At 38.8% G+C, this 26956-nt stretch overlaps 1 protein-coding gene across 18 annotated transcripts in view; it reads right to left on the bottom strand.

Moving 5' to 3' along the window:
* LOC148880407 (uncharacterized) overlaps positions 1 to 26956 on the bottom strand; it is a 68969-nt gene that overhangs the window by 5543 nt on the left and 36470 nt on the right. For 8 of the 18 annotated variants that reach the window (XM_088962287.1, XM_088962286.1, XM_088962288.1 and 5 more), the window contains 7 exons: positions 24454 to 24551; positions 24231 to 24286; positions 21853 to 22111; positions 21594 to 21709; positions 5172 to 5228; positions 4744 to 4809; positions 3986 to 4060 (listed from right to left, as the gene is read on the bottom strand). In XM_088962287.1, the coding sequence (XP_088818413.1) occupies positions 3986 to 4060; positions 4744 to 4809; positions 5172 to 5228; positions 21594 to 21709; positions 21853 to 22111; positions 24231 to 24286; positions 24454 to 24551 (727 nt within the window). Of the gene's footprint in view, positions 1 to 3316; positions 3910 to 3985; positions 4061 to 4743; positions 4810 to 5171; positions 5229 to 21593; positions 21710 to 21852; positions 22112 to 24230; positions 24287 to 24453; positions 24552 to 26956 lie in introns of all 18 variants that reach the window. The other 10 variants (XM_088962290.1, XM_088962291.1, XM_088962292.1 and 7 more) reach the window with 4 other exon arrangements.

The raw sequence follows: 26956 nt of genomic DNA, 5'->3' as shown, positions 1-26956 counted from the left end.
ATCTCGAGATCGCATAGGGTAAACCCAAGTGTATCGAGAATAATCATCAATCAAAGTAACAAAATACTTATAGCCAGCCGCAATAGGTAGAGTAACAGGGTCCCAAACATCAGAATAAACAATATGAAATGGAAATTCAGATCTTTTATTTCGTAGGTAAAAAACTTCTACAATGCTTACTCAACTGACAAGTTTGACACTGTAACTGACTCACTGACAAGGAAGCAAACAATTTTGGGAACATAACTTTTAACGACTCAAAAGAAAGATGACCTAAATTACTACGCCATAAATAGGCCTGACTCTCACTCGACGAACTTGTGGACTCAGTCGCCACTAGACCAGCATTATTCTCCAACACGTAGAGACCATCCACCATGCTTCCTCTACCAATCGTCTTCCCCGAGATCAAATCCCGAAACACACATGAAGACGGAAAAAAGGTGACTGAGCAGTTCAAAGAGTGAGTAAGACTACTAATGGACAGCAAATTAATAGGTAATTTCGGAACATGCAGGACATTAGGAAGAGTAAGGCCAAGTGGGAGAGATGTGGTGTTTCGGCCAGCTATGGTAGAAAAAGAACCATCATCCAGTCTTACCTTATCTCTCCCAGAGAGAAGGTTATATGTCTGGAACAAATTTGACATACCGGTCATGTGATTTGAGGCTCCGGAGTCAATAATCCAAGGTGAATCAATAGTATGAGATGACACATGGAAGGCTGTGGCATTACCTAATGTAGACGCAAATGAGGTGGAAGGATTAGGCCTAGAATCCACCTGGCGGAGAGTCCTACCATACAATTCCAAGTGTTCACGGAAGGAGTTGATAATATCTTCCTTAGGGTCAGAACCGGGATGTCTCTCCTGAGTTGCGGAAGGACTAGTCTCTGTCAATGCCATATTAGTTGAGTTATACCTTTTTTGATTCTGCTGGCCTGATTTCTTGCCTTGATCAAGTGCTGACTTCTTACCCAAATCGTGTGCCCATTTAGGTTTTCCATGGAGATCCCAACATGTATCTTTTGTGTGTTGTGTCTTCTGGCAGTGAGTGCACCAAAGCTTGCTCTTATCATCTGATTTTTTCTGAGTGTCACCCTTTTTAAAACCACCTCCGACATTTGTATCTGAGTTTCCCCGGACAGTTAGGGCAACTGACTCCCCTTCTACACCATTCATCACACTTCTTCTGCTTTCTTCTGACTGTACCAATGCATACACCTCCTGGACTGATGGCAAGTCTTTACTACCCAAGATCTGTACCCCGATGGACTCATATGATGGATTCAGCCCTAGGAGGAAGGCAAACACTCGTTGTTGTGATACAAGTGACTTATAGGCCTTTGCATCTTCATCACACTTCCAATTCACATTCTGATAGTGATCAAGTTCTTTCCATATTGATGTCAAATCAGAATAGTACATCGAGAGACTCCTCTCCCCCTGCTTGCAAGTAGAAGATTCAGCTTGCAGTTGATATATCTTGGCATAGTGTCTCTGTTCTGAATAAGTGGACTTCGCTTGTTTCCATATCTCACAAGCAGTTTCAGCCCACATAAAAGTCTTCCTTACTTGTGGCAACATTGAAACCAAGAGCCAAGACATCACCATACTGTTCTCTTGGTTCCACCTATCATGTTCAGCATTTCCATACTTCGGTTCCTATACTCTCCCATTGATGTATCCTATTCGCCCCCTAATAGTGATGTAGAGTTTTATCCCCCTAGACCACTGAAGGTAATTCAGACCATCAAAGGGAATGACAGCCGTGGGAAAGCTCATATCCATTCCCCCACTCACTCCATTGTGGCTCCCTGAGATCTCTGAAGTAGCAGAATTCTCAGTCGACATGGTCAAGCAGTTAATCAGTCCCAAACAACGGACTTAGGACCCCTCCTTACTCCACAAAACAATGCTCCACTCAGTACACACCCACACACTCAGGTTTACCAGCCAGATTGAGCACAAATAGTACCAAATTCCGGACAAAAACTGAGGTAATATTTGGTAGATTTCAGACCTGTATAGTTTTAACAGCCCCCACCTACCAGAATTCCATAACGTATAACAGCCACTAATCAGCAGGAGAGATCCTTCTTACTTATAGTCAACTCAAACCATTAAGAAGACAGGTCATCCTTGACCTACAGTTGTCTTAACACATGAACAGGATCACACGATCCAAGAAAACTAGGGTTACACAGGTTCGAAAGCATTCAGCCGCCCCAGATTCATAGGGTTTTCACTCGGTGCATGACCAAGGAGAGTAAAGAAGAGACAAATAGAGAGAACTGTACCAGTTGTAGCTATTCTGTAGTCCAGAATCAGATTTCTGTTCTGCTAGTCTATTCGATCTGTTTTTTGGGTTGACCGATCTTCTCGACAGTAGGGTTGATCAATCTGCTCTCTTTTAATCAGCATTCCCGCTCTGATACCATCTTGACAGTGTGGCCGGCCAGAGATAAGAGGAAGAGGAGAGAAGAGAAGAGAAGAAGAAGAGAAGAGAAGAGAGGAGAGAAGAGAGAAGGTTTGCAATGTAACAGTACTGGCGGTGCTAGTGTTTATTTTACTATATATAGTTCGACAGAAAATACAAGGGAAAAGACCCTTGTGCCCCTGAGTACAATAACAGACATAACAGAAATAAAAAACACTTTAATTAGCCAAACAGGCCCTAACATCTGCAACTAAGTTATTTTAACATTATTCTAACAATATATATGGTTTATGAATTTTTTGATATTTTCTATCATTTTTTTATTTTTCACTATTTCTGAGGTTTCTATTAATTTCCGTTTTTTCTAAATTTTCTGCAATATTTTTTTATAAATTATATGCAATTTCTATGTTTTTTTTAATTTCTGCGTTTTTCTGAAATATAGATTTCATGAATTACTGTGTATTTTCTGCATTATATCTGAAATATTCTATGTTTTTATGAACTTTTGTGTTTTTCTGATAATTTCCATCAATTTCTGTTTCTTTTTTTTTTGCAAATTCTATGTTTTTCTGTAATTTATGATTTTCTTTTAATGAAATATATGGTTTTTTGAGGTTTTTGAAAAGAAATAAACACCATCCATGAGTTTGCATTTAGAAAGGAAAAAGTTGGTTAGAAAAGCAAAATGGACTTAACATACAATCTAAGGGTAGTTTGGGGTCTTAGAGATGTAAAACCCCACATATTCCAAGTATTTCACTGACAAAATGGTAATGGCAGGGACGATGTGATGGTACCTTGAAGTACAGGGGGCTGTTTGTGGCAAAAAAAGTTCAGAGGGCTAAGTGTCATTAGGGAGGGTGTATGTAATTTACCCTTTTCTTTGGTAGGGCAGCACCAACTATTATCATCAACTGATCATCCCAAGTTTGCAGCCTTGAGGGGGCAGATTTATTTTTCTTCAGTTGCTGGTTCATGGCCACAATGGAGTTCAGATATGTACAGTCCCACTATCTTTGGATCTGCTGGATATCCTCCAATCTTCAGAGGTGTACACTCCCAAAACCCCATGGACATGGAGGAAAAGAACACATAAGCCCTGTTTCTTAATTTTATATTATCTAACTTCCATTCATAAAATGAGGGGATATAATGATTAGTTAAGTTTTTGTTTGCTGCCAATTCTGTTTTTCTTCCAATCCTGTTCTCAACTTGATGAAAAATACAGAATCCCACAAAATTGGCTGGAGATCTTCCACTTTGAATAGGGTAATCTGATTTGTTCAAACTGAAACTTGCACCAGTGACCCAGTACTTGAGATGGTCACTTGGCATCTCTCCAAATATGGAGGCATGGGATCAAACCCACATAACTGCAGGCTCTCCATGATAAGATAAGTGGACCTCATGTGCACCCTGCTCTGTCCAACACCCCGCACCCTGCTCTGTCCAACACCCCTTAATCCCCCTGTAATGTGTAACATGTAATAATGTAAAAAAAATAACCGTCTTTTCAGAAATTATAGCATGATGTCAAGTTATACCTGAAGAAGATATCCATGCAGCCAATCAAGTGTTTGTGGGAATGTTGTTGCCGAAATATTGACCACCGTCAAACCCTATTCCAAGAGCACAACAGAGAAGTATGACAGCAATACCTTAGCTCATCTCTAGCAGTTTCCAAGTCCCAACTACAACATTGGAAAAGTAATGCTTCACTTGTATTTATGCCATGATACTACAATTGAAAAAATAGGCACAAATGGAGACCCTGGTTTGTAGATATTTCATGTGTATAACAAGACCAAACCAACAATTTCAAAATGTAAATCCTATACTGAATTTGATTAAAAAATCTGAGACTTGGTGCAATTGCAAAACCTTGAGATGACAAGCATAATTTGGAGTCTGAAAGTGTAAACTTCATCTTGATGCTAAAATACCAGAGATTAGGTCCATATTCAGTTCACCGCTCCAAGATCAAAGATAGCTAGAACTAGCATTTGGTTATTGCTTTTTTTATGTTTTGTTTTACCGAATTTATGAGGTTCCTAATTTACTTGGCTCCCCTAATCATTACAGCTACATCAAGTTAATATGATTCATTAGACTACTTACTGGTCTATAGATAAGTATACAGTGACTTGAGCTATCTTTGCCATGGTACTGTAATTATAACCATTATATAATATAGTAATAATTATAGTTTGCATTTTTTTTAAATTATCCTAAAAATACAGGATGTATGACCAATCAATTTTTGCTCCCTTTTAGCATTGAGTAGCAGTCATTATGAGCCAACCTGAGATGCAAACGAGCAAATATAATCTTGAATTATCTTCAAGTTTCTTATGAGCTTATCCTGATCCTGCAAAAATGATAAAAGAGAAAATTCTTATGCTATTTAGATATAACTGCCCAATCAAAATATCCAAAATGGAGGAAAACACTATCAGGAGGCACAACCTACTATTTTCATTGTCTATTCCATATTTTCATATAAACAACAAAAGAAAATGCCTTATAGTGAGTTAGTAGCAATTAACTGCCAAAGCTGAATGATGTTATCATTCTTATTTCTTTATATGCCAAGCAGCAACGTAGTGTCTTATTCAGATTGCATGACATGTTACCCACTCTGAAGAAGTTAATATCTCTAAAAGCTACAGCATAGTCCACACCAGTGCTAGACATTTATCTCCTAACAGAATAACTCATTATTCTCATTACCTGGGGTAGACGTTTACCACCAAATGTCCTAGTGGAGATCCATTCCTCTAGTAATGCCTTCACCCAACAAAATAAAGATGTCAATAGGAGGAATAAAATAACGGGTTATTATCTGAAACTCCCTATTCATTTTTTTTGCAAACATTCTCTCTAACAGACAAACTTACCTTGACTTTTTGATACCTCCGGAGACCCCCCTGTCAGACACTTTTGCTTATAATTTACATACCTTCCATCAAGTCAACATTGGTGACCATAATGTAGGTGGTCCAAATGTGCCATTTTTATTTTCTAAGAAAAACTAACCTTGATCAACCAGTCTACACTATTTAACTAATTTTCATATGATAAAAATACCCTTGGTTTATTTATCTTCTCTATTTATTGCCTATTTCATGTTCAATCATTTCACAACCCACCAAAAGTTTGATTTGTCCACCGACTGCTCAATTTAAGTGAATGGATGGGCATATTTTTGGAATTTTGGTTCGAAAAATGGAGTTGAATAGAGGGGCATCATTGTAATATTGCAAACAATGTTAGTTCTTAATGGAAAATGTCTAATGGAGGGGTCTTTGGAGATATTGAAAAGTCAGGGAAAGTTTAAGATAAGATCAGAAAAGTGGAGGTATGTTTCAGATAATAACCCTAAAATAATTTGCAAAACACGAACTACTACAAAAAGTAATATTTGCACAATCTTTGACAAAGAGCAAATCAAACCTAATACAATAAGTGATATATAAATAAATAAATAAATATATATATATATATATATATATATATATATATATCATGCATAGTACGATAATAAGATGAATAGATAAAAAAACCCTTGTTTCTTTTATAAGGTTCAGGTTTAGAGTCTATAAGTCTCTGTCAAATGTGGCTTTAAACAGTAAATCACCAGATGAATGAAGACTATGAGTTGAATTTAATTTTCAATACACAAAAGATGGATCTCAAAAGGATCTGAAAAAACTTGGGAAGGTGAAAAGAATAAAGAACTTGATAGTTGGAGAAAGAATTATAAGTTGGTGGTGTATGGTAAGGCAGTGGTGGTGATCTGACTCCAAAAGTCAGAGAGAGATCCAGCCAGGCTCCTGGAGGAGTTGCCTACATACCCCCTAGTGAGGGATCAGGCCGCTACAGTGGCTGGTGATGAATTCTGGCAAGAGAACACAGGAGAATAATGTCAGTGATTGCAAAGAGAGAGAAGTCGGAGCTGGGAGGGAAAGGTGGTGATTTAAATGGAATCCGAGAGAAAAGAAAGAATGGGAGAGAGAGAGAGAGAGAGAGCCGATCTCTCCCCAAATATCTTGATCTCCAAAAATGGTCGAAAAGGAGTCCAAAAGAGTCATTGAACTGAACTATGGGGTTTCTATTTATAGAGTTTTGGGTGTACCCAAGTTTTGGAAAGTTCTTTCACCGACTTTGTCCTTTTTATTATTAGTCTAGAAATTTCTGTTGCTTTGGCTTGATTTAGTTTGTCCAAGTATTAGCACTTACTCAGTCCAAATTGGTCTGGTCTAACCCAGGTTCGCTCTAGGTCAGCCAGGCTTATGCACTTATATAAATTCATTTTCTTACAAGAATCTAAGGGGATGGTTTAGCAAGTGAAATCAAAGGGTGATATGAACAGTTTGTCTAGGATGCTTCAAGAAAAACTAGGGAAGAGTATGCATGTTCATTCTTTTTTTGATAAGTATTGTATATATTAAAAAGAAGTAAGAGTATGCATGTTCTATTCGCAAGGAAGTCACAAGGGAAAAAAAATAGAAATATCCCCAACCACTCACCCCAAAGAAGCTTTGCCTAGAATCTTAGATATAAATGCATAGATCAACATCCCAAATAAAGAACTAGCAAGCTTTCCACCCTAAAAGAGGTTTAAAAGCCATGTAACCTGCTATCACAAAGCAACTAAACCAATCCAACCAGATTTTCCGCCAAAAGATTGACATGAAGGAGTGCACTGCCTTACCAAATCCATAAATTTATGCCTAGCCAACCATCTACAAATTCACACCAATCATAAAGACAATTATTCGACCAAATCACAAGAAGAGAAGTAATAGACAAGGTTTGCTTCCTTTACGCTGTCTCCCTAATGGCGCACAGGTAGGGGATCCAACAACTTTCAGATCTAGTGGTGGCCTATAGGGTGAAAAAAAAGATAATTTAGGTGTTTAGTGGTGAAGAGTAGAGATGGTGAAGCATGAAGACAACATTTTGTCCAAAAGAGCAAGATTTTAGGAAGAAACAAAACTCTTGCTGTCAAAATAAACAACAAAGAGAGAGATCACTTCAAGAAGAAATAAGACAAAGAAAGGGCAAGAGATTAGGAGGAAACAGAATTCTTGCTTCAAAACAAGCAAAAAAGAGATGGAGCACTTGTAAGAAGAAATAAGACAAGTGGGGAGAGAAATTGCTGCAAGTAGAATTCACTAAACCAACTTTTCTATGTTTCAAGCAATATTTTAAAAACCGACTCGGAGGTTGAACTGGGTCAGGTTTAAAAGTTTTCGCATGTATGTTTTGCACTTTATCTTTTGAGCTTTATAATCCAATTGAAAAACAAAGTAAAAGAAGTATGAATAAGTGTCATTACATAATACATATATACATATTATATATATACTAGAAAAGGCATACACGTATGTACATAGTATGCATACATGTGTTTGTACATGCTTGTACATGAATATGTGCCCAGATTAATTATATATTTATATAAATATTGTAAATATACTTGACTATACACAAGTATAAACATGTAATATGTACACAAATATACATAATATAAATACACACCTTACACCGAGACAACAAAATTGACCCCAACTCTCCACAATCTTAATCAGAGTTCTTTGCTTTTCTTGTCTAATTTCTTTGACTGGTTTACCTTCTTAGTAGGCCCAATTCCAAACAAACCCCTTTTTATCTTTTAAACACTGTTGAAACCTGGATTGTTCAAGGAGTTTTCTGGCTGCTGAATCTTCTAACAGCATTAGGCTTCTTCTTCAAGACCTTAAGAGTCTTTTGACCACCATTAATTCTTTCCAGCTCCATCACCACATTTCTTTCGGAAAAAAAAAAAAAAAAAAAAAAAAAACTGATTTGGTGCCGACCCTTCATCTCCTCTACAGCCCACCCCACCTCCTTTAGGCTGATTTAACTTTTTTTTATCAAACTATGACTTGGATTGATGTCAATTCAAGTTTTGAGAGAACGACTCGTAGGGACCAAAGATGAACTGATCGAGTTTGGGATTTCTTTAGTTTCTCCCTTTCGTATCTCCTATGATGGCGCTAGCTCTCCAACGATGTTCCTAGTTCTCAAGCATTGGTGCTCCTTCTCCGATGTGTGGCACAAGTAGGCAACGGTACTAGTTCTATTTTTCAATGTCTGGGCAAACCTTCAACTATCGCCTGTTTGCCTCAATTTGTTATCAGAATAAGGAGCTTGGAAGGGGTGTCAAGGGGAGGAATGGCACTTCTAGGCCTTTTATGGTATCAGGAAAGGCTCTTTCGGTAGGAAAGAACTAAGGAGTTTCCAGAGGGACAGCTCCCTTGAGGCCAATGGAGGAAATCAAAAGACGTGGGGGTGGTCTTCGAGTTCTAGAAGCAGAGCAGGGGGAGTTGCAGAGAGAAGGTCTTTCTTGAAAAGATGCCTGGTGGGTTGTTTTGAAAAGTCAGGCCTAAAGGGGGATGAAATAAACCGATGGGCTATCAAAGCATGGAACTGTTGTGGTGGTGTGAGCGTTAGGAAGTTGAATGACAATTGGTGGGGGTTCTTGTTAGTGTCGCCGGAGGAGGCTGCTAAGGTGTTGATGTCAGGAACAAGAAACCTCAGGGGAGCTCTGCTCCATCTAGAACCTTGGTCGGATTCTTGCAAGATTTGGTAAAAAGTAAAAGACCTATCGGGCTTCATTTGGGTCAGAGATTTTGGCCTTCCTTTCCATTTGTGGAGTTCACAAATCTTGTAGAAAATCAGTGATGTCTAAAGTCTAATGGAGGCTTCATAGAGGTGGATGAATCTGACAATCTCCGATGGTCCTCTGATTGTGTGTGCATTGAGGTCAACTGGGTAGGTGTTCCCGCCCCCTACTGTGAAGTAGATGGAGAGGGTCTCTATGTGGTTACCCTATGGCCGGAGATTAGAGCAGAGAAACAAAAAATCCCTCAAGATTTTTAGGAAGCAGTAGCTATTGAAAAGGATCTTCTTACCCAATGGCTGAAGAATTGGGCGATAGAAGAAGTTAAATTGAAAATGGAAGGGAGAGCATCTCTTTTACAATTGGGGACTCAGGAGTCTTGGGAGGGATAAGAAACCGGTCCTTCACAGGTCATCGGAGAAGTGGAAGGAGAAGGATGGTTTATAGTTCGAAGGAGGAAGAAAGGAAGACGTGGCCTCTCTAAGGATCATCGATTAGACCCCAGATCCAACGGTCCCAATAAGTTGATTTTTTATTTTCAAAAAGATGAGTTAGGAAGGTTTCAAATTTTGAATGAGAATCAAGACAGGTTGGATGACAATTTCATTAATTCCCTGGCAGAGGTTTTAGCGGTTCGAGTCAAAAACCTTTTATGTGACCCAGCTACCAGACCCACAGCAACCAATTTTGTGTCAACACCAGCCTCCGACTTTGATCTTCTTATTGCCTTACGAAAAGGTAAACGCACCTGCACCCTTCACCCTATTTCCAATTTTGTTTCCCTTACTCACCTCTCCGCCTCCCATCGCCAGTTCATCTCCTTGTTATCCTCAGTGGTTGTTTCTGAGGATGTCCAGGAAGCCCTTGCCTCTCTAGAGTGGTGTCATGCTATGGAAGAAGAGCTCTCTACCCTCCATCATAATCGCATTTGGGACCTCATCGCTCTTCCTCCTGGGAAGCAGGCTATTGGTTGTAAATGGGTGTATACCGTTAAGTACTTGCCAGATGGTCGTGTTGAGCGGCTGGTTGCAAAATGGTACTCCCAAACCTATGGCATTGACTACACAGAGACATTCTCCCTAGTTGCTAAGATAGGGTCAGTTCATGTTGTCATCTCCCTTGCAGCTATGTATGATTGCCATCTACATCAACTAGATATCAAAAATACCTTTTTGCATGGTGATTTGCTCGAGGAGGTCTACATGGAGCAACAGGGGGAGGATGGTAAGGTATGCAGACTTAAGAAGGCTATATATGGACTTAAGCAGTCCCCTCGAGCATGGTTTGGTAGGTTCAGTGAGGTGGTCAAGAAGTTTGGTATGAAACAGTGCCAAGTTGATCACTTTGTCTTCAATCATGACTCTCCGGCAGGCAAAATACTATTCCTACAAGAACACTTTCAAACAAAGGACCTTGGCAAATTGAAATACTTTTTGGGCATAGAGGTAGCAAGACCTAAGCATGGCATTAATTTGTGTCAGATGAAATATGTGCTTGATTTACTGGAAGAAACATGTTTGTTGGGTACTAAACCAACTGAGACACCTATGGAAACAAATACAAGGCTGAGTAGTGATATAGCTGAAGTATTTGAAGACCCTGGCAGATACCGACGTCTTGTAGGCAAACTAAACTACCTAACCATTACTCGTCTAGATATCTCATTTGCGGTTAGTGTGGTGAGTCAGTTCATGCAGAAACCTTTGGTCCCACATTGGAATGCAGTGCTAAGGATTGTAAGGTACTTGAAAGGAGTTCCTGGTCGTGGTTTGTTGTACAAAAGTGGCAGAAAACTGGAAGTAGAAGGACACACCGATGTTGATTAGGCAGGATCTATGTCTGATAGACGGTCTACCACAGGCTATTGCACCTTTCTGGGGGGTAACCTGGTAACGTGGAAAAGTAAGAAGCAAATAGTTGTGGCAAGAAGCAATGCAGAAGCAAAAAATAGGGCCATGGCACATACTGCTTGTGAATTAGAGTGGCTAAGGAACCTTCTATAGGAGATAGGATATGACATCAGTACTCCAATGAAGCTCTATTGTGACAATCAGGTAGCGGTTCATATCTCTTCCAATCTGGTGTTTCATGAAAGAACCAAGCACATCGAAGTTGACTGTCATTTTGTGAGAGAGAAGGTGTTGAATGGAGTGATAGAGACTGCATATGTTAATACAGGAAATCAGTGGGCAGACTTGTTTACAAAAGGTTTGAGTCGGGGGAGAGTGGACTGCATATGTAACAAGCTGAGATTATATGATATAAACTCACCAACTTGAGGGGGAGTGTTAGCGAAGGGGTATTTCAGTCTTTGTACCTGTTGAGAGTGCTGATGTGTACTATTATGTTAGTTCGAGTGCCTCTTACTTAAATAAGGGCACTTATGTCTTTTCCAATTACATTAATAATATAATAACAGGTCTGGCCAAACTAGGGTTGACTTTTTCCTATTTTCGAACCAGACCTTTTCTCTTCTCCTTCCTCTTTCTTCCTTCTTTCCTCTCTTCCTTCTTGCTGTTTACTTTACTTTTCAGCTAACAAACAAAACAGACTTCTAGGGCAGGCCGAACTTCAACAGTTCTATCCAAGATACTCAGCTTTGTGGAATTTTTGGGAGTCTCTATTAAGGGAATGGAAGAAGAAAAGGCGTTGATGGTTGCTTTAGAGAATAGACACCTAATGGAAAAAGGTAAGAAAAACAAAAGACAAACGAAGGAGATTCTTTAGTTGACTTGGGGATTGAATCAGGGGGCTGGAAGTGCGGGAACAAAAAAGCAAACCTGCAGATCGTTAGCCATGGCTAATCTAAAGATTTTATCTTGAAACATAAGGGGTTTAGGTTTTGGAAGGAGGCAGATGGTGGCAGGGGATTTCATCAAGGAGAAAAGGCCAGACATTTCATTGTTGTAGGAAACTAAATTGCAAAAAGTGGACTTCTCAGTTGTAAGAAGTATTTGGGGTTTTTAGTCGCGTGATTGGCTCTTCATCCCAACAATGAATACCGCAGGGGATGTAGCTTTGATCTGGAACAGTTCCAGTTTCACGATGTTAGATCAGTTGGTTGGCGTTTTCTCTCTTGCAGCGAAACTTTATTGGCAGCAAATGGATACAATGATCCTAGTTTCCGGTGTATGGTCCCACTGATTCGTTGTTAAAACCTCTGTTATGGAAAGAACTCAATGAAGTAAGGCATAGATGGTCAGGGACGTGGGTGTTAGGTGGTGATTTCAATGCAACTCTGAGGTCTGAAGATAGGCAAAGGGATCACAGGCATGACAGATCCTTGAAACTATTCTCAGATTTTGTGCAAGAATGGGAGTTGCTAGACTTGCTTCTGGTGGGTGCTCGTTTTACCTGGACCAACAACCAGGATCATCCCTCGTTAGTGAGACTAGACCATTTTATTATATCTGCTAAGTGGGAGTTGTTCCCCCAAACTCTACAAGAGGTCCTTCCAAGGGTAATATTTGACCACACTCCCTTACTATTAGATACAGGAGGTATTACTAGAAAACCCTCTCCTTTTAGACTGGAGCACAGATGGTTTGAGCTAGATGTTTTTCAGGAAAATGTCACAAAGTGGTGGTCTGAAGCAAGGTTTGAAGGTTCAGCTAGCTTTGTGTTCAATAAGAAACTTCAGAAGTTGAAGGCTCAGATTAAAGAATAGCAGATACTTCAGATAGACGAGTCAAGGAAAAGAAAAGAGGCTTGTATTCAATTTATCACTGAAATTGATAAAGAGGAAGAGACTTCCACTGTTGATGAGGCAAAGAGAAAGAAGAGGGGGCAGGCTAAGCAAGGGTTTGATAGGCTGGCCTACCAAGGGGAAATTCATTGGAGGCAATGTTCCCATGTGCAATGGTTAAAGGAAGGTGACAAAAACACCACTTTTTTCCACAAAGTTGCCAACGAGAGAAGAATCAATACAATTAAGAAGCTGAATGTGAATGGCCATTGTGTGGAAAATAGTGAAGAGGTAGAGAAGGCAGTCATCGATTTTTACAAAAATCTCTATTCTGAACCCTTCCAGACCAGGCCAAAACTGGAGGGTTTGCAGTTTGCTCATCTCTCAGTGGAGCAAGCAGCAGATTTGAAGAAGCCTTTTGTGGAAGTCGAGGTGCTAAATGTATTGAAGGAAATGGAAGGGGATAAAGCTCCGGGGCTTGATCACTTTACTATTTTATTCTATAAGAGATTTTAGGAGGTGGTCAAAGAGGACCTGATGAAGGTACTGACTGAGTTTCATTCCCCTGCTTATTTAGAAAGAAGTCTAGTAGAAAACTGCTGAACCAAAGAATCTGTAAAGAAAAAGATATTTCTTGAAGAAGAAGAAGAAGAAGAAGACGAAGAAGAAGAAGAAGAAGAAGAAGAAGAAGAAGAAGAGGAAGAGAAGAGAAGACATTAAGAAAGAAAAAAGAGCCAATAATCTGGCCGCCCTCCTCACTAGCATTTATAAACAAAAACTCAACACTTCCTATCTAAACAATAAATAAACAAAAACAACTACTAATTCTGAACAAATCTGCCCAAAACTCAACACTCCCCCTCAAGTTGGGAGTAAATGTCACACATTCCCAACTTGCATTGGTCATGTTCAAGCTTGTCCTTTGCAACCTCTTTGGTGAAGACATCAACTAATTGTAATTCAAAGGAAACATAAGGCAAGCAAATTTCTCCGGTTGTCACTCTCTCCCTTATGAAGTGTCTATCAACCTCAATGTGTTTTGTCCTATCATGATAAACCAGATTGTGGGCAATATTAATTAAAGCTTGGTTGTCACAATATAAACATCATGGGCTCCTCAGCTTTTATCCCAATCTCACTTGTCAAGGATCTAACCCAAAACAGCTCTGAAATACTATGAGCCATAGATCTATATTCGGCCTTTGCACTTGAAACCAAAGGTGCATACCCTTGATGTAGATCTCTTATCATATAAACAAACTACCCAATCTTCATCTGTATAGGACTGCAATTTTAAATTCCCGTGGTCTAAGAATAGAATCCCTCTACTGGGATGCTTCTTTAGGTATGCAAGTATCCTCTCAAAGGCTTCCCAGTGCTGAACCCGAGGAGCATGCATATACTGACTCACAACACTAACAACATAGAAATGTCTAGACGTGTCATACATAGATATTATAGCCAACCTACCATCATCCTCTGATATCTCACCACATCCTTAACCAACTCACCATCCAAAGCATTAATCCTATGGTTTAGGTCAATAGGAGTACCAGTTGGTTTAGTTGCTAGCTTCCCAATTTCTTGCAGTAAGTCCAGCACATACTTCCTCTGAGAGATGAATATCCCATGCTTGGATCTTGCAACCTCAACCCCTAGAAAATATTTTAGTTCACCTAGATCCTTGATCTCAAAACTCTTGTTGTAGTGACTTCTTGAGTGCACCAATCTCCCTCAAATCATTCCCCGTAACAACTATATCATCCACATACACAATCAATATTGACACAAGTGCTTCTCTCCTTTTCACAAAGAGAGTATGATCGGACTAAGTCTGTGTGTATCCAAACCGGATAAGTGCCCCTCTGAACCTATCAAACCATGCCATAGGTGATTGTTTCAATCCATATACTTCCTCTTGCAAATCACCATTAAGGAATGCATTTTTAACATCAAGATGGAAGAGAGGCCATGAATAGGTAGCTGCTAGAGACAAGAGGATTCAAACTGAACTCATCTTAGTTACTGGTGCAAAGGTCTCCAGGTAATCAATACCATAGGTTTGTGTATACCCTTTTGCAACCATCCTTGCCTTGTACCTCTCTATATACTTCCTTCAGCCTTGTACTTCACAGTGAACACCCATCTACATCCAATTGTCTCTTTGTCTATAGGAAGGTCAACTATCTCCCATGTTTAGTTCTTAATCAAAGCATCCATTTCTTCTTGCATAGCTATTCTCCACTTAGGTTTGGAGAGAGCCTCACTAACGTTCCTTGGTATAGACATAGAATCTTGGGAAGAAAGGAATGCACGATAGGAAGGTGATAAGGCATTGTAGGAGAGATGGTGTGAGATGCAATGGGTTGTACACTTTCTCTTTCCCTTGCAGAGTGCAATGGGAAGATCAAGGTTAAAGGAATCAGCTGTAATAACAGTGTTAGGTACAAAAACATCATCAAGTAAAATAATAGGCTCAAGCTCAAGGGGAATACCTGGAACTGTATCAGTTGAACCTGGAATCTCAAATGGACTAACGGAGAGTGGTGTAGGCTCTTCTACTGGAGCATGTGTGGAATCAACCCTCTTCTTGTGTTGGCACTGATAACATTGTGAGGCTGGCCATAGTGGATCAGGTAGTGGGACTAGAGCTTCCGGTGGTGTAACAACAAGTGGGACTGATGGATCAAATGAAATAGGAAGAGGAACAGACTATGAGTTCTCCTCACCAAGACACTCCCCCTGAGGAGAACCACGAAAGAAAAAGAACGTAGACTCAAAGAAGGTAACATCCATAATGGCAAATTTGTTCATCGACATTGGATCATAACAGCAATACCCCTTTTGGTTTTGAGCATACCCAAGGAAGACACATTTCTTGGCCTTAGGATCCAATTTCCTACGATAAGGACCAAGAATGTGAACAAAGCAAGCACACCCAAAAACTCTAAGGTATATGAAATATCTCCCCATTAGAAAAAAGGATATTAAATGGCACTTTAAACCCTAGAGTGCGTGAAGGTACACGGTTAATCAGATACACAATCGTGAGAATTGCATGCCCCCAAAAATGAACAGGAACTAAAGCACTCACTCCAAATTGTGTGAAAACCATTTGATAGAACTGTCGCACCAAAGTAGGTATCTCATCACGTGATCTCAATAAATTAATCCAAGAATACTATGTGTAATCATCCACAAACAAAAGAAAATAATGGTAACCACCTATGTAAGAAATATGATAAGGTCCCCATACATTAGTGTGAACAATGTCAAAAGCAAAAGAACTTCTTTTATTACTTGGTTTAAAAGAATGTCTACAATGTTTTCCCAACTGACAACTTTTACACTCCAAACTAGATGACTGAATAAACTCAAACAACTTTGGAAACAAAGATCTTAATGAACTGAAAGAAAGATGACCCAAGCGATTATGCTAGAGCATAATCTGACTCATTGACTCTTATCCACTACTATTGCTACTACTAACATGATGGCTCTAATGTCTCGGAATATCATCTAGAAGGTAGACTCCATTCACCTCACGACCACTCCCAATCGTCCTCTTTAACTCAAGATCCTACAAAACACAATTACCAGGAAGGAAAGTCATTGAACAATTCAAATTTCTTGTCAGAGAACTCATAGAAAGAAGATTAGTATGGAGTTTAGGGACATGCAAAACAGAGGATAAAGTGATGTCATCAGTCACTCTAACTATTCCTTTCCTGACAATGGAAATATGGGAACCATCTCTACTAGAGCACAACCGGTAAGAACTGAAAAGGGTAGGTATATTGGTCATGTGCTCAGATGTTCCCAAATCTATAATCCAAGGAGGTCCCTCCTTACCTAAGGTGAATGCAAAATTTGCAACCGCATATGAACTACTTGTATGAGCAAAGGAAGTAATGTGATCGGCTCCTACACTTTGTTGTCCGTCTGAAAAACTATAACTGACTAAATCCTTCTTGCTCATAAGCTATCCAAACTTCTCCAATTCAGTTCTAACTGCTGCTCCTACAATGGACTCCACGTCAACTTAGGTAAATGGTCCTGAACAGTCTCCTGTAATTGCCACATTTGCATTTCCCTTCTTATTCTTAACCCGAGCTGGTATGAGATGTGGGTAGAGCTTCCAACAAGTGTCTCCGGTATGCTTAGTCTTCTTGCAATAGTCGCACACCAAGTCCTTCTTATCCTTCCTCCAAGTCTCACTACTCTCCCTATCTCCATTTGGACTAAATATGATTGTACTAATCATAGCCGACTGGTCAATCCTAGGCTGTCCGAACATGACATTCCTCCTACGTACTCTCCCAAACCACAATCTTTAAGTGATCTATCTTCTACCATAGTGTTCTCAGCATGGAGAAATACATGGCAAGTGGTCTATCTCCCTATTTTGTATTAATCACCTGATTCCTTAACTGATAGGCTCTAGCCACATTTTGTTTATAGGAATAGGTTTCAATCACTATACCACGAATTTCCTTTGCAGTATCGACCCATAAAAAATTTTTACCAATGTGAGGTAACATAGAATTACACAACCAGGACATCACCATGTAATTCTCTTGTACCCACCGAGAGGAATCTGTATCAAGTTTCTTCTCCCCAGTGATGTACTCCAGTTTTCCACGAGCACCAATAACCATCTTGGCTGATTGTGCCCATTCTAAATAATTTGTACAATCCAATTTCACCAAGTTCACATCTACGCCCTACAAGGGGGAGCCCCACAATGTCCCACAACACATCCCCGTCGTGTATTGGGAACATCTCCCGATGATGACATCATCAGTTCTTGTACTATCATCGGGAGATGTTCCCAATACACAATGGGGATGTACTATGATAAATGGGGCACCCCCTTGTGGGGCATAGATGTGAACTCAATTTCACTATGGTAATAATTCCAAACCCAAAAATATCACTAGTACCTCCAACACCTAGACCCATTTTACTGGTGGACTTCTACTCAGTACTCCAACTCTCAACTTCAACTTCAAACAATTCAAAAACTAGAAATAACTAGGTAGAAGGCCCGCAAGATTAAATCGATCTCATAGACAAGTGTAACAAACCTTTCAGGAAGGAGAAAAGCCTATCCAGAGAGAAACCCCTCTTCTTCCATCGTCTCCCAATGTTGAGAAAAGTGAATTGATCACTTTAGAGGGCTCAGAAACTCCCAGAAACCAAACCACCACCTATATAAAGCCTAGATAAGTCCAACAAGGTCCAAGCTCCCAAGATCAGATCAAAATTGAAGAGTCCAACTTGACTAGGACTGCATGGAAGAACTCCAAGAAACCATAGTCTTGCTCTGATACCAAGTAGAAAACTGTTGAACCATAGAATCTGTAAAGAAAAAGATATTTCTTGAAGAAGAAGAAGAAGAAGAAGAAGAAGAAGAGAAAGAGAAGAAAAGAAATTAAGAAAGAAAAGAGAGCCAATAATCTGGTCGCCCTCCTCACTAGCATTTATACTTTTAATTAAAAAAGGGTACAATGACTAATATGCCCTTATAGGGTCGCTAACACATAAAACTGCATATATAAATTAAAAGAACCACTAAAAAGGGGCCCAACAAGAGTTTTGTGGTCCCCACTTCCTATCTAAACAAAAACAACTACTAATTCTGAACAAATCTGCCCAAAACTCAACAAGTTTCAATGCCACTTTCATTTCTCTGATCCCTAAAAAGAAGGGGGCTTCTGAGCTGAAAGGTTTCAGGCCTATCAGTTTATAAGGTAGTGGATATAAAATCGTTGCAAAGCTGTTGGCTTCAAGGTTGCGTAGGGTGATGGGGTCTCTTATTTCCTCTTCTCAAGGGGCTTTTATTCATAACAAACATTTCCAAGATGGTGTGCTCATAGCTAATGAATTAATTGGCTCAAGAAAAAGGAGTGGTAAGGAACTGGTGTATCGATTTAGAGAAGGCCTATGGCCATGTAAACTGGGTTTTTAGACTACATGCTGAAGAGGATGCACTTTGAACAAAAGTGGAGGAACTGGATGAAGGTGTGTGTCACTACTCCTAGATTCTCAATCCTGTTAAATGGTCCTGCAAAGGGTAATTTTAAAATCTCTACGGGTCTACACATGGAGATCCCCTCTCCCCTCTTTTGTTCCTTTGTGTTATGGAGGGTTTGAGCAGGATGACAGCTAGAGCAGTGAGAGAGTGGCTGTTTAGCAGACTTTGAAATAGATCCAAATGGGGAAGAAATACCTCTTCTCCAATTCACAGATGACGCCCTATTTTTCTATGGTGCTAAATCTAAGCAGGTTTTGTCCTTGAGGAAAATCCTGTGTTGGTTTGAAGTGGTCTCAGGTTTAAAGGCTAATCTGGCTAAGAGTAAAACGTTGGTTGTTGGAGAGGTTGTTAAACTGCAGTCCTTGGCTGACTTGTTGAGTTGCAGGGTGGGTGTTTTACCTTCCTCTTATTTGGGGCTGCCTTTAGGGGCAAAGTGCAATTCCAAAAGCATTTGGTCCCTGGTGGTGGAGAAATTGACAAGCAATTTAGTGTTCTTGAAGGCAAGATATCTGTCCAAGGGAGGTAAATTAGTGCTGTTAAAGAGTATGCTGGCCAGTATTCCTGTGTATTTCATGTCTTTGTTTCCCTTGCCTGTGGAGGTAGCTTCAAAATTGGAGAAAATCATGCAAGACTTTCTTTGGGTGGGGTGGAAAGATTCCAACAGGTTTCACCTGGTAAGTTGGGATCAGATTTGTAGACCAGTCAACTGTGGCAGTTTGGGTATCAGAAAGCTGAAGCCCTTCAACTTGGCTCTTCTTGGAAAATGGTTTTGGAGGTTCCTTCAGGAGCCCAACGAGCTATGGAGACAAGTAATAGTGCAGAAATATGGATTCCACAGTAATGGGTGGGATCCGGCTGAGTCCAATCTTTCTTATGGGTGTGGGGTGTGGAAAGGGATTTATAAAGCCTATCCACAGTTTCTGAAAGGTATTAAATATTAGGAAATGGTTTCAGGCTGAAATTCTGGACTGATCCTTGTGGTGGCTGATTGTTTCGATGGTTCAGGAGATTCTTCAGTCTGGGCTCCCTCTTTCAGAAGAGGGTTTAATGATTAGGAGATTCCACAGATTATAGATCTGCTATCAAGGCTACAGGGCTTCAAGCTAAATGCGTTGGCTCCAGATCAGTGATATTGGGGTTGGTCAAAGGCTGAAGTCTTTTCAGTGAAATCCTTTTATTCCAGCTTGGAGCCTGCCTCCCTTAGCTCTTTCCCCGGTCATTTAGTGTGGGGTAGTGTGGCCCCCTCTAAAGTCAAGTTTTTTGTTTGCATGGCTGCTGAAGAAAAGTGCTTGACGAAGGTAATGCTGATTAGAAAAGCAGTGCTATCAGATGTAATCTGTGTTTTATGTGGTAAGGGGAAAGAAACTTCAAGCCACCTGTTTCTCCACTGTGAATTTTCTTCAAAAATCTGGGCACAGATTCTCAAAGCTATTCTCTACTTGCTTGCCTATCTCAGTAAAGGCCCTTCTAGAAAGTTGGGAAGTTGGGGGCATGAGCAGAAAAGGCAGGATATTGTGGAAATCAATTCCTCTAGCAGTGCTGTGGTCAATTTGGAGGGAAAGAAATAGGAGGATTTTCGACCAGAAGCAGCTTCTGGTTGAAAGTGTGATTAATTTAATTGTAGATGACCTCACAGGGTGGCTGAGTTCCAATTTTCTTTTCAAGGGGGATGTTCTGGCTTCTTGTGTGGCCGTAAATTTTTTTGAGGGTTCTTAAAGCTGTTTTCAGTTGTACAAGATCTTGTACAGTGAGCAGTTTTGCTTGCTTTTATCCTTTTGATTAATATAATTTTACCTTAATTTTCAAAAGAAAAAAAAATCTCTTCAGAACCCAAACTAAAATCTCCTTTATCCTGTAGAGGCATTGGATGTCTTTCTTCCAAGCTTTAAACATTTTTCTAGAAAAATCCTCCTCTCCAAGAATATGTAACCCCAAGGCTTCACTTGTACCACAAAGTTAGGCAAAAACGAAAATTTAGAGAAAAACTTTATGTAAGTACTACCACTATTTTTTTGGGTACTTGGATGTAATTAAAAAGAAAAATAAAATAAATATAACATCATAAACAGAGAATCATCACAGAATATGAGAAGAGATCTAACCTGGAATGGGTAATGCCTACTAAAACTCACTCTTTTCCCCTCCACTCCTAGGCCAAATAACCAGAAAGTAAATTAACTGATTTTCATATCCAGTGGAACAAGATGTTCAAACTAGAAGTAAAATATCTAGCTCTCTCCAATATGATGCCAAAGCAACCATGAGTTATCAATTGTAATCTACCCTATCACCTCCTGACGTCCTGCTCTACCTCCACCCTAGAGAATCCAAGGAAATGTCATTCTCAAGCCCTGAAGAAGTGACACAAGCCTGCTCTGATAGAACTCCCATCTCTGATGGGTCCTGAATACCAGAAAAATAGTTTCTCCATGGTCTCTAGTACCAAGGTTGGAATCCAAAAATGTGATATCTTGAAAAATATTTCATCAAAGTACAAGGTTGCCACCGACTTTTCACCCAAATAAAGTGTGAATAGGCAACCTTTGTACATTATAAAATAACTAGCTAGGCTCCTTTTTCTTCGTTCTTTTCAAGTAAATTTCATGTTCACTTGTCATGTGCAAGCAGAACATGCAGAAGAGTGATATCCTGCTAAACATCACTAAATGATATTTTTTTATCATATAGGTCTTGGGATGACGATGGAAAGGAAGTAATACCACCAGCAAAGAGTAGAAACAAGAAAAAGGAAGCTAACCATACCTTGTGATCAAATTCAGCCATATTCAGAACTATAGGTATAATTATTGGTTTAGCAGATGACTTTTCTTTCTTCACAGGGTGACTAGAATTTGTTTCGGGACTTCTAAGATCTGCACCTACAGGATAAAAGCATCATTAAATCAAAAGTACCCAATTATATGCTGAAACTAAATAATAAGTGGCTGGAAGAAACAATAAGAAAAACCAAAAATAACAATTGGAGAACAATAAGAATATATTGAATGTCTAAGAATACAACCTCGATTCTCAGAAGCACTTCTTTCCAGATGTAGAGATGCCAGACAATCTGAAACTTCTTTCACCTGGTTGGCAGGTAGAATGCTGCTACTCTGGTTGGAAACTCTACGAGCCTTGCTTGCACAGCATTCTTTTTCCTTTGCAATATCATCCTCACTGGTCATAGGCAAAGGTTTTGGATCTTCTTTTTTTGCAAATAAATCTGTCGGTTCTTTATTCTCATCATCCATTAAATAAATACTTGGATCCAAATGGATTCCCTGCTAGAATTGTAAGAATATGTGTTATATAAATATATTTCACTATGGATGCAGGTGATTCAAGAAACCCAACTAACATATGTATTGAAGTCAAAACACATTTTTCTTGGTTATCATGCTTCAGTGATATAACACATTTAGAATAAGGGAGAATCTAAAAGTAAGGGATGCTTAGTGTAAAGGTAGAATTTCAGGCTGACAAGTGTATGAATGCAGATTCAACTCTGAGAGCATCCACTTTGTCCCAAACAAATGCCAACGGTTAGCTCCATATCCAATGCACCTCTCCCAAGGTACCAGATAAGCTGGAAATATATTGGGTAATGGCCTTTTTAGAATACTTACAGGAAGGGGATTAAGGGAGATTGAAAGCGAAGAAGCTATGGAATTTACCAATTTTTTGGAAGGAACATTTATTAATCCTACTAAATCTGATTTCATAATTTGGACTCTTAAGTTTTTATTGGAAAATAATTTAGACTCTTAATCCTTCAGGCCTCTTTTCTTGTGCATCCTTCTTTATTGGTCTTTCATTGGATGCTAACTACAATTTAGCATGTCCAATAAAAAGCTATCTGGGGAGGACCAGGTACCACCAAAGGTTAGGGCTTTCAATCGGAGGTATTCCATGCCAAAGTTAGTACTTGGAAGATGTTGTAAAGAAGACCATACTGGTCTATTTTCCCTCACATTTAACTTCTATGCACAACAAGCGGTAAAACTCTTTCCATCTGTTACTTTCGTGCAACTATGTGACTGCTATTTGGAAACATTTCTTCCCATTGTTTGGCTGTAGTTAGTCTCCTATTTGAATCTACTATCTTCTTTCCTGCCAGAAAAAAGAGGGAAAATCCTTTGGAGATGTATGAGGGAAGAAGTTTTGTGGTGTGTTTGGGTCCTTTGGGAAAAGAAATGTGAGGCTGTTTGGGGATATGGACAGGGAAAATGAGAATAATTCATAATGTCGCTATCAAGGTTGTACATTGGGTTAAAACTCTGAACATATTTGCTCCTTTTACCATATACGGTATCAGCAGGAACTAGAAAACAGTGATTGATTCCTCCACAGGGAAGCTGCAAATAATTGCCGTTTGGTTCCTCCACTTAATCCTTTTTCAAGTTAAACTTTGAAGACTGCATCTTAGGCAACCCAGGAATTGGAGGAATGATTAGAAACAGTGAAAGGGAATATAATTGCTCTATTTTCAGGTCTGATTGGAGTCAGAGGTTCTACTTCTACAAGGGCAGAGCTTACTGCTACTCTGATAGGCCTAAGAAGAGAAAAATCTTTGTACTGTACAAGTGTCACCATTGAAGGGGACTCCCAGGTAAGGTGGCTGGAAAGAAAGCAGGAGGGGACATGGTGTTACAGGCATATGAGTGGATACCTTGAGCTGCTAACCATTTTAGCAGATTGTAAATCTCAATAGCAGGGGTTATTAGCTGGGGTATCTACCCATATAAGCACACTTTGTACTCAAAACTTTTTATATTATTACTAATATGATATACTTAACAGCTACTGATCAGAAAAAAAAAAGTAATTTAGCCAATATCATACAATTTGTTTGGTACTTATGTGAGGTGAACTGATATAGATCATTAAGATTTAATAAATATGCCTATTCATTGACAAGTAAAACTATCTACCACCTATAATTCTTTGCCCTTTGATGGCCATTTGATGGAGTGGTATCAGATAAATGTCTTTGATTTCATTAATAAGGAATTAACTAAAAAGAAAGGAAATTTTGAACATTACAGAATAAGCCGTTTATTTCTTATTTGTCAAGTGTTTGCTATAAAGATTATGTTGCTGTCATAAGTCATAATCCTTCCATTTGCTTCTAATATTCACAATATCATGCAGAGACCAATTATTGTGCAATATAAATTCCAAGTGATGTTTCTAAAGTTCCTTCATGAAGTAGCAACTTAATTTTGATATTGAAGAGATATGGTGAGCTGAGTTTCCCTCTTTTTGTACAATTTTATAAAACACAAAAAGAATGGATGAAAACTAAATCGTAGATAACCCCAGAGGTGCTAAATATATATATCTACGAGGTTAGTAATAAATGCACTCCAAAATATGGATTTGTAAGTTGAGTAATCTGACCTCAATTATAATAGGTTTGCCATCTTTCATTGCCTTCTTCAAATCACCTGCCAAACCTAGAAAGAATGCAAGAATGCAACCATGTCATGAAGAATCCTAACACAAAAGAAAAAATACACCAGCAAATGGTAAACCACTTTACAAAGTTGGAGAATCCTTGAGGAATTTAACAGCTACCACAATGACAAAATTAAACAACCACAAAGAATAACTGGTAGAATACCTTTACGAACAACTCTGCATTCTCTACAAAATTCAGTGATCAGTTCCTTGGAAGAACTAAAATCTTGTGCCCAAACAGGAACAGATGCCAATGGAGCACTGCATGGTTATGTGATGTTGCATGGTTCAGAAAAAGAAAAGTAGCAAGAGGTTGAGAATAGGCATAATAAGTAAGGTGTGGAGTATTCCTCTTGCTAAGATGCATATCTAAATGAGAAAATTAGGTGACAATAAAGAATATCACTTCAATGATCAAAATGTGACAACAAAATAATATGGTATGCCCCACAGAATGAGAAATGTTTCAGCCACCCACAGATAAATTAGAAATATATGTTTCAAGCAAATATATAAAACAATTCCTGCCAGTTCAATTGGATCAAAGTTGCCAAAGGAAAGAAAGAAAGAAGAGTAAAGGATTGAAAAGAAATGAAAAGCTACTGGTTTTTCAAGTACTATGCCTCCTTGGATGCATTTTTGACCCAGGGATGATGAAATAACCATATGCATATTAACCAAATATCTAAGAGAAAAATCCAACCAACTCAAAAAAAAAAAAAAAGCATAAGAATAGAAACCAAGGAATCCAAGGTGCCAAAATGGCCCCATTGGTGCTTTAAGTGGCACTTTTGCCAATGGAAACAATTGCATACTGTGCTTACATATGTTTGTACAATAGGATTACAAAATATCACATTGAGGCAAATTGTAGATATAGTAATAATTTCTTTTTATTGGTTTATAGATAAAGTAACAATAGTGCCAAAGAGTGCAAGAGAAGATTGTTTCAGTCATGACAGCATGCATAAGTCTATATCTTGTTTCAAACTGTGTTATCATCACAACCTCAACCCATGTCCTCAGCCAGCATGCCAGCCTGCCCGTCATCATTTTAGAGCCTTGAACCAGTGCCACTATTGAGTAAGCACTTTCTGTCTCCACCCTACATGATCAAACTCATTACAATCCTCCATAATGCATTATTCCAAAGTTCCCTTGGTTGTATTTGTTGAGTTTTGGGCTGATATAACATGCTTTTTATTTACATAGCATAATTAGGGAGTTATTGGGCCCTAGGCCCATTAGTTTATGTTTTAAGTTAAGAGTGTTTTTAAATTCTCACAAATAGTCAACTTACTAAGGGCATATTTGTCTTTGTACTCTCTTTTATTTATGAGTATATATATAATCTAATGAAAGGGGTGGCCAGACCTAATTCTGAGCTTCTCCCATTCTCTTCTATCTCTCTTTCTCAGCTGAAACCTTTTCTTCTTCCTTTTACAGTTTTTATATCAAAACAGGTTGTCCAAACTTTTCTACTGTATTCTTATCTGATTAATCCCCTTCTTAACACCGTCACTCAATCATGTAAACACCTTCTTTTAAGCATTTTTCCATGCCATTCCATGATTCTCTTTCCCCCTAATGGTGCCAACATATTGCACCATCAATGATGGCTTATCTTTCTTGAATTTTACAAAATTCTTATTTCCCTTCAGTTTGATGCATACGAGTTGGAAAAGCAGCACAGATGTGATTCAAACCAATAAAAAACAGTAGAATAATTTAAATTATAGCAAAAGAAGTAGAGAAGAAGAAGAATACAGCAAGAAGAAGGAAGAGTGGAGAAGAAAGGAGAAAGGAGAATGAGTTTGATAATCTCCTCTTCTCCCCCACTCTAATCTTTTATTAATCTTACTTAAGTTACAAAATTTACAAGTCTGCCCTTAAGTGGGCGTCTACCTCATCAGTATACTTAGAAAACATAAACAAGAATTAAAGGCCCATTAAGAACAAATAACAAATAACACTAATGGGCTAGGGCCCATTTGGCCCAGTCTCTCTACACTCCCCCTCAAGCTGAGCATAGATATCAATCATGCCCAGCTTGCTTATATAGTGAACCAGCTTTCCTTTAGGAACACCTTTTGTTAGAACATTAGCCAACTGTTCTTCAAAAGCAATAAATGGTAGACAGATTTCTCTTGAAGCAACTCTCTCTTGTACATAGTTGTCAAGTTGACACCTAGGCAGGCGCCTAGGCGACAAGGCACCCTTTGAGGGTCGCCTCACCTAATCGCCAAGCAGTTTTGTACTATGTATTGTAAAATACTTCTTTATTCTTTATTTTTTGACATTATTATTATAAAATAGGCACTATTAAACTAAAATATTCATTTTGTGTGTTTATATACTAATTTGTTTTTATTATTTTCTTATTTGTTAGGATTTAATCAATACAAACATTGCTAAATGCTGTATTGAACCCTCAAAGACTTTAAAACCTGAACCAATAAGGAAGAACTTAAAACTGCCTAATCAACACATTTTCTACTTTTCTTTTCTTCTTTTTCTATAACAAAAATAAGGTTTCAGCCCCTATATTTTTTGAATTTTCTTTTCCTTCTTTTTTTTCTTCTCATGAATATGTTGATTTTCTATACTTTAACATGAACTCTATACTTTTCTTATGAAAATTATGAAGAATTATTAAGGAAATATGG

Source organism: Nelumbo lutea, chromosome 1, assembly GCF_056320005.1.
Source record: "Nelumbo lutea isolate HS-2025 chromosome 1, American lotus-T2T, whole genome shotgun sequence".
Lineage (NCBI taxonomy): Eukaryota > Viridiplantae > Streptophyta > Magnoliopsida > Proteales > Nelumbonaceae > Nelumbo > Nelumbo lutea.
Note: the sequence above shows the minus strand (reverse complement) of the source record. Positions and strands in the feature narration are given on the sequence as shown.